Source organism: Ursus maritimus, unplaced genomic scaffold (genome assembly GCF_017311325.1).
Source record: "Ursus maritimus isolate PB19 unplaced genomic scaffold, ASM1731132v1 scaffold_19, whole genome shotgun sequence".
Taxonomy (NCBI): domain Eukaryota; kingdom Metazoa; phylum Chordata; class Mammalia; order Carnivora; family Ursidae; genus Ursus; species Ursus maritimus.
In genome coordinates, this window is record NW_024424341.1 from 55,920,789 (window position 1) to 55,928,868 (window position 8,080).

The 8,080-nt window shown below is 48.8% G+C and overlaps 1 protein-coding gene across 1 annotated transcript in view; it reads right to left on the reverse strand.

Annotated features, from left to right (window-relative positions):
* Positions 1-2,084: 2,084 nt before the first annotated feature.
* Positions 2,085-8,080, reverse strand: part of ZNF541 (zinc finger protein 541) — a 37,010-nt gene continuing 31,014 nt past the window's right edge. The window contains exons 13-15 of the mRNA XM_040634226.1: positions 3,244-3,384; positions 2,898-3,079; positions 2,085-2,783 (exon numbers count right to left, since the gene is read on the reverse strand). Coding sequence (XP_040490160.1) covers positions 2,615-2,783; positions 2,898-3,079; positions 3,244-3,384 — 492 coding nt within the window. The 3' untranslated portion in view covers positions 2,085-2,614. The remainder of the gene's footprint in view (positions 2,784-2,897; positions 3,080-3,243; positions 3,385-8,080) is intronic.

Here is an 8,080-nt window from a genome sequence, read left to right on the forward strand (position 1 = left end):
TACGGGACTATGCATTTTCTTACAGGACTCCCAGATAATTCAGACACACATAATCCGAGGACTACTGGGGGAGAAAACACTGTTATTTGTGGGTGAGGATGGGGTTTAGCTGAGGCGGAGTAATTCACAAGAAACCTTTGCTCTGACATTCTGAGACTCTCTTAGACCACCTTCTTGCGGTGGGCACTGTCTTCTGACCGCAGATCAGTGTGGGGAGGTGTTGGGGGGGGGTCTGGATCACCACAAGCAGTTTCAGTTCCCTGAGTGGTGCTATTATAAAAGCTCCAGTTTGTTTAAAGCTGTTGAATTTTAGGGCGATTTGTTTTGCAGCACTAGCGAACTAATATACCACCCACCCGTTAAGTCAGGGTCTTTCCGTTCCAGCAGCTGAGCTTGTCGTTGAGGGCGAGACCCAAACAATAAGAGCAGGAGGACGCATTAAACAGCAGCTGCTCAGTTCTTGCGGGGCACCCTGCCAAACCTGTCATTTACCTCTTCTCACTGAACCGAGACGTAGGGGAAGGCACTTGCCATCTCATTTTACAGAATGAGAACATGGAGGCTGAAACAGGGAAAGTGACTTGCCCAAGGTCACAAAGAAAGGAGTCGGGCTGTAAATTACAGCTCTTAGCATACCTGATTCTGAGCCCTTTCCCTTAACCACAAGGGTCCTAAGTGCTTCAAACTCAACTTGCTCCTCCGCTCCCCCTCCTGCCCAGGTTACTTAGTTGCAACCTGGCCCCCCTGGGATGGCTGACACTACCCTCTGCCCTGCTCTCCCCCAGTCCCTCAGAACACAGCACCTGCTATGATGGACACAATCGCACCTTGAGGCGATCAGTCCTCTGAGGTATCCCCGCTCTTCCCCATCTGACTTACTGACATCTACTCAGGTGCCGAGCCCCAAAGCTGCCATGCTGGCCCTGACCTGTCCTTTCCCTTACCACCTCTCCCTGGGAGGGGACCCAACAGCAAGGCTGAGTCTACCCCTAAGATGCTCCCCTACTCCCCGAGTTTCTGTCCCTCTTCAGCCTGGGCCACCATCTCACCTTCTTACCACCATACCTACTGTCTACGCTTGCCATCTTGCCTCCTACAAGCTCCACAGAGTATCCGGAAGCTCTTAGACCTCCCTCCACTAGCCCCTGCGGCAGAGTGCTTTGCCGTGCCATGGCCTGGAATCCTGGCCTTGGCCCCAGCAGTCTCCTCGGGGTACCTTCGCTGGCCGGCCACTGTCTGCCATGCCCTGGACACTGCCTAGGACTTGCCCCCCACTTTATATTTTCTTCATGTCACCCTGTGGTGGACACACGGTCTACCTGCCCAGTAGCCCTCCCCGTGTCCTCTTCTTTTCCTGGCAAACAGAATTCCAGTTTTGACCCGGTGGCAACAAACTTGAGAGATCACACTGGATTCCCCGGTTCCTGGAGACACACCCTCAGTGTCCGGGAAAACTGTGGCCGTTTTCCTTCCAGCTGCCAGGGATCAGTGGAGAAAGAGCACGGGCTACAGTTCTGCCGGTGGGATAGGAGGGGCTTCTGCTGGGGGCTGCTACAAGCACTCCTGGCTCTTCAAAAGGGACACGAGGGAGGGACGTGCTCTCTTCCCCGCAGCCTCCGGAGGTCTGGCTATTGGTGTAGGAAGAGGGGATTTTTGGTGCTGTGGCAGCCGACAGGCTGAGGCTGGCCTCTGCGGGCGCTCCTGACCTCACGGCTGAGCCACGGGAGCCACCAGGCCTCCTGACCGCCAAAGCCTGCACTGCCTCCCTGCTACCGTGGCCACGAGCATACCCACGATCAATATCTCAGATCACCTTTTTGTTCATTTACCACCGCGACTCTCCCCCTCTGAAAACGGAAGCTCTACACGGAGGGCCCTTGTTCCTCTTGCGTCACTGTAGCCGCACTGCACGGACTGGGCGTCGTCGGGCTTATACTCTGTAGTAGGTGCTTCCTAAATGCTGGCTGAGTGAGTGTAGGAGCCCCCCCCCCCGCCCCCCGCTTACTCATCGCTGTGGCTCCAGCAAGGAGCAGGGGCTCAAAAGCCTTGGTCGGATCAATAGGCCAGGGAAGCCAGAAGACAGCTGCTCAAGAACCCAATTTAATAAGATTTACAAGTCGACACGTACAAAAAAAAACCTAACAATGGACAAGTCATTGCAAGACTAGGGACTGAATCTGGAATGCAGAGAGACTCCCCTGGAGAGGGGTCCCCAACATGTTGGAGATCTGAAGGTATCTTCCCACTGATTCTCTACATCTTGGCCTTATCTAACAAATGTAACCAAACCCCAAAAGTGAGGCGAAGATTTAAGAGCTACCCAGATCCACCTCGTTCCCTCCCCAAGCTTCCCTGCTCTAGAAGGAGTGGAACTGCAAGAAGGGGAGAGACTATTTAAAACCTAAAGGGAATGGAGCGTCTGATGACTGGGTGCTTCTCCTGCCTATTTATGGCCAATGCCCACCATGTTTCCATGCCGGGCTGGCCAGTGAGGGACAGTAAGGGTGGGGAGGAGGCAGAGGGGTGCCCCAACCCCCTGGAGAGGCCGAGGGGAAAGGTGACAAGGCTGGAGGCCCCCATCCAGACTTGCTGCCTTGCCCCAGCTCCCCCCCCATCACCACTGCAGGGGGCCGATGTCAGCCCCTATCTCCTCCTCCTCCTCCTCTTCCTCCTTCAGCTGGAAGGGCTTCACAGGCCACTTCACCCTGACGATGGGCTCCACATGGTCCTGAAGCCGGTGGCGCTTCATGTGGGCATTTCGACTCTTGATCTTGTCGAACACCCTGAGGAGTCACCAGAGGACACAAGTCAGAGCAGAGGGAAGGCGGGTCGCCTGAGGGCAGCAGGGGGGGGATGAGGGGAGGTGGTGTGAGCGCATCCAGGGACAGGGCTGGTACCTCTCACACTCTCTGCAGGGAAAGACACCCTGGCCCTCCACACTCCCCGGCGGTTCGGGAGTCCGCTTGGGGCCGGCATTCGGGCTGGAGTTGAGAATGGACTCCCTCCTGTAACTCTTGGTCTTTATCTTGAACTCAGGAGTGGGACGGTGGCTGGGTCTCTCCCGAGGGCTGCAAGTGACCTGCAGAGGGAGAGAAGCGACGATGGAAGGGTGCCGACCCTCCACCCTTCCCAGGTAGCCGCTTGGCTTGGCAGGGAAGCCCTTCCCCCTTCCCTGACTTCGGTGGGCAGCGGCATCCCGATGTGTGCTGAACTCCAGCCCCACCTTCCCCCAGAACCTTCTACCTTTGCTTCTGTCCTGTCTGCCTCATCTGGCTCTCTCTTGACCCTCTTTTCCAGTCCTGGGGCTCGGCCACAGTCAAACTTGATCATTTTTTTCCAGATGTAATAATACTCAACACACTGGGCTACAGTCTTTGTCTGAATCTAGTGAAAGAAAACAGAAGGCAGCTTTGGGCAACACCTCACGAGCAGCCTCAAGTGTCGCCATGATGCCCTAAATCCCCTCCCCACGGGGCCACTTTTTTAAAACCATCCTGAAAAGCTTCTTTGCATCCGCCTGGCGTGCCCCTTCGGGGGCAGAGAATCACGAAGTCCTTGCAGGTGACGAGGGGTTCGGAGTGAGGCCACCACGCCACCACCAGCTAAGCCCTGCACACCCCAGGGAGCAGGTCCATGCCGGAGATCCTCCCCTACAGAGGGCACACCGGAAGGCACACTACGAGGGTGCTCAGGGCGCCATCACGGCTAGCAGCCACACGCTTGCCAACTGGGACTAATGAAAGCAGAATGCCCTGAGGCAGTGGGGGCCACGCAGCCTTTGCGACAGTGAGGCAGGGCCCTAAAGTCCAGAGGGAAGGGGCCCATGAGAGAAGGAAGAGGCCCCGGGGGCACGGTTTGATCCTGGCCGTTCAGACCCCACCGTTTGCTCCTCTCTCCACTAAGAAGTGATCCTGTTAACAACAACTTCTGTAAGAACAAAACAGAATGGAAAAGTTTAATTGCTCCGGAAAGAACATTTCTCAGGTAAATTCACTTGGCCATTTAGTATCTGGAGCTCACTTCAGAGGATACCTTCTCCGTGTGAAATTTTTTCAGCTTTGTGTGTCTTCACAAACTAAGAGTCAAAACAGTACCTCCCCTGACCATCTAGGAAACAGCACGAAGTTAAAAAAAAAAAAAAAAAGCCAAAAAGTTGAACTTCTGCTTCCAAACAAGATGGAGCAAAAGGAGGACTTAGATCTTCCTCCCATCCAAAACAATGAAAAGACACAGGCAAAATACAGGAAACAGTGGTTGGAAAGACACTAGGGCATCAGTCAAAAAACATCTGAGAGGAAGAAAATACACTACTGCCTTGGGAGAGTTTCCAGGCCACGGCCCAGGGGGAGGGACCCAGGCAGAGCCCAGCAGACTCCCTGAGTTGAGAGGGAGCTGAATGCCTGGGGAAACCAAGGTGGTGAGAGTCCACAGGACAAAGGACAGGAGAGGAGACAGCAGCACGGAGAAAAACGCCAGAGATCTGGACAGAGTCCCCTCAAGTATTCAGTGAAGTGCGTGGGGAGAGACAACACAATGCTAAGTAAAGACCCATCCTAAAGGATCAGAGGGAAAGGCGCCTGTGGCTCACAGGGGCCAGGAACGGTGCCTGTCCCCACCAGCTGGGGTGGAAAACCTCCTAATTCATGGGGCATTGGTAGAGTAATGAGAACGGTTTTGCCTCAGAAATGAGAAATAATTAGCCATAGACAAAAAGCTGTTCTGGTACCATTTAAAAAAACCTAAAAGCAATACCCGAAAGGAACAAGTTGTTTTCAAGTAACTGTGCCGGAACAAAGGTCAAGAATATTTATAAGATGCAAAAATATCCAGCACCCAACAAGCTAAAATTCACAATGCCTGAAATCCAGTGAAAAATCACCAGGCATGCAAAGAAGCAGGAAAATATGACATTGAACAGGGAGAAAAATCAGTCTGTCAAAATGAACCCAGAACACATGCAGATGTTAGAATTAGCAGGAAAGGACATTAAATTTATTATATCTGTATAATACATGATCAAAAAGTTAAGTAGAGACATGGAAGATATGAAAGGGAGCCAAAGAGAACTTTAAGGGACAAAAACTATGTCTGAGATGAAAACTGCACGGCAGGGGATTAATGGCAGATTTGGCATTGCAGGAGGAAAGATGAGTGAACTTGAAGATACAGCAATAGAAACCATCCGAAATGAAACACAGAGGAAAAACAGTCGGGGAAAATGAAAAAGAGCATGAGTGAGCCATGGGGCAAGTGCAGGAAATCACACACACACACACACACACACACACACACACACACACACAGCAGTGGGGTCCTTGAAGGAGAAGGGAGGGTCACAAGAAATATCTGAAGAAAGAAGGCCACATTTCCTCAAATTTAATGAAAACTAAAAACCCACAGATCTAAGAAGCTCAACCAAGCCCAACCACAAAAAAAAGAAAAAAAAAAGAAAAAAAAAAAGAAGACGACCATGCTAAGCACATCATAATAAAACTGCTCAAAACCAGGGATAAAGAGATTCATATAAACAGCGAGAACAAACAAAATACATGTTTTATACAGAGGAACAGAGGCAGGGAAATCAGTAGATTTCTTGCTGGAAACAACAAAAGCAAGACGGAAATGGAGAACATCTTTAAATGACTGCAAGAATTAAAAAAAAAAAAAACACCTGTCAGACTAGAATTCCATACCTAGCAAAGATAGCTTCCAAAAACGAAGGCAAAATAAAGACTTTTTTAGATACATAGAAGCTGGAAAAATCCATGACTAGCAAACCCGAACCACAAGAAGTGGTAAAAGATTCGCATCTATTTCTTTCTGGAAAATGATACCAGATGGAAACACGGATTTACAAAAAGGGATGCAAGCAGTAAAAATGGTAGCTATGTGGGTAAAAAATATAAGACTTTGTATTATTTAAATATCTCTAAACATAGTTGGCATTCAAACAAAAACAGTAACAAGGTATTGCGGGGTTTATAACATGTATAAAATAAAAGGCATAACAATCACAGTATAAAGGCCAGGAGGAGAGATGGAAGCCCACTACTCTGCGGTTTTCATTCTGCACATAAAGTGCTATCAAATCACTTGAAGGTTCAACAGTGATAAGTTAATGACGCACAGTATAAACCCTAAAGCAACCACCAAAATAGTAGTTAAAGCCAATAAGCCAACAAAGGAGATAAAACAGAATCCTAAAATATACTACATTAATCCAAAAGAAGACAGAAAAAACAGAAAGGAGAAACAAAGAACAGATGAGACAAACAGAAAACACACAGCAGGGTGATGGACTTAAACCTAACTATCTTAATAATCATGTTAAATGTGAATGGTCTAAACACCCTAATTAAAAGGCTGGATATTTTTTTTAAAAGCATATAACAGAGTATTACTCAACCGTAAGAAGGAATGAAATCTTGCCATTTGTGACAACATGGATGGACCTGGAGAGTATAATGCTAAGCAAAATAAGTCAGTCAGAGAAAGACAAATACTATATGATTTCACTCATGTGAGGAATTTCAGAGACAAAACAAACAAAAATTTAAAAAGATAAGACAAATTCTTAAACACAGAGAACAAACTGGTGGTTCTCAGATGGGAGGATGGGGGAAACAGGTGATGGGGATCAAGAGCACACTTCTTTTGATGGGATCTGAGCAATGTACAGAAGTGCCGAATTATTATATTGTGCATCTGAAACTAATGTAACACCGTATGTGAATTATACTTCCATTAAAACAAATAAAAAAGCACCATCCAATACATGCTACTTATAAGAACACACTTTAAATATAAAAACACAAATAGGTTAAAAGAAAAAGGCTGATAAAAGATACACCATGCAAACACCCATTATAAGAAAGCTGGAGAAATTGGCTATATTAATACCAGAAAAATAGACTTCAGAGCAAAGAATAATACCAGGCATAAAGGAAATCATTTCATAACAATAAAAAGGTCAATTAATCAAGAGAACTTAAGAATCCTAAATGTTTACATATCTAAATCAGAGCTTCAAAATACATGAAGTGAAACCTAACTACAAGGAAAAACAGATCCATAGTTACAGCCAAATATTTTAATAGCCCATTCCCAATAATTGCCAGAACAAGTGGATGGTAAAGGTATGGAAGACCCAACCCACATTATCAGCCATCTTGAACTGTTATTTCTAGAGCTCCAGCCAATAGCAGCAGAATATACCTTCTTCAAGTGCACTAAGGACATCTACTAAGATATAGACCATATTCTGGGCCAAAAACAAGAATCCAAAAATTTTAAAGGATTTGAGTCACATTAAGTATTTCTCTGACCACAGTGACGTTAAATTAAAAGTCAGTAACAGAAAAACTCTGGAAGGAGTTAAGATGGCGGAGGAGTAGGAGACACCGTTTTCAGCCGGTCCTCCGAGTCGAGCTGGATAGGTACCAGACCAGCCTAAACAACCACGGAACCAGCCTGAGACGCAGGAAGACGCATCTGGATCTCTACAAATGAACATCTCCAGCGCTGAGTATTGAGGTACGAAGCGGGGAGCCACGAAACCATGCACAGATATCGGAAGATGAATAGAAGGGGGAGGGAGCTGCCATGAAACCGTGCACAGATATCGGAAGATAAACGGAAGGGGGAGGGAGCCGCCGTGTTCGGGCGCCGGGAAGCGGTAGCCACTTGCACGGGAGAGCGGGCGGGGCTCACGGTTGGCACCCGCAAAACAGCAGACTGAGACCGTGAGCCGGGTGCGCGCGCCACCAGGCATCTCGCGGAACACCGGAATCCCGGTGCGCTCACTGGATCCAGACTGAGACCGGGAGATCCGGGAGCGCGCGCGGGGCGGCTGGTGGTGTTAGAAACACAAAGGACAGAGACGCGCCGGCCCTGGAAGTGAGGGCTGGGACGCCGGGTGTGGGGCGCACATCCCAGGACGCTGCAGGGTTGAGCAGCACCAACAGAAACAGAGTTAAAGTGGCCAGAACATCAGTAGAGAACGGGCCGCAATCCCTCTGTTCTGTGACAGAGGCTGAAATTTGGCCGCTGCTGCTCTGACTCTCAGAAGAGGCACAGCAAA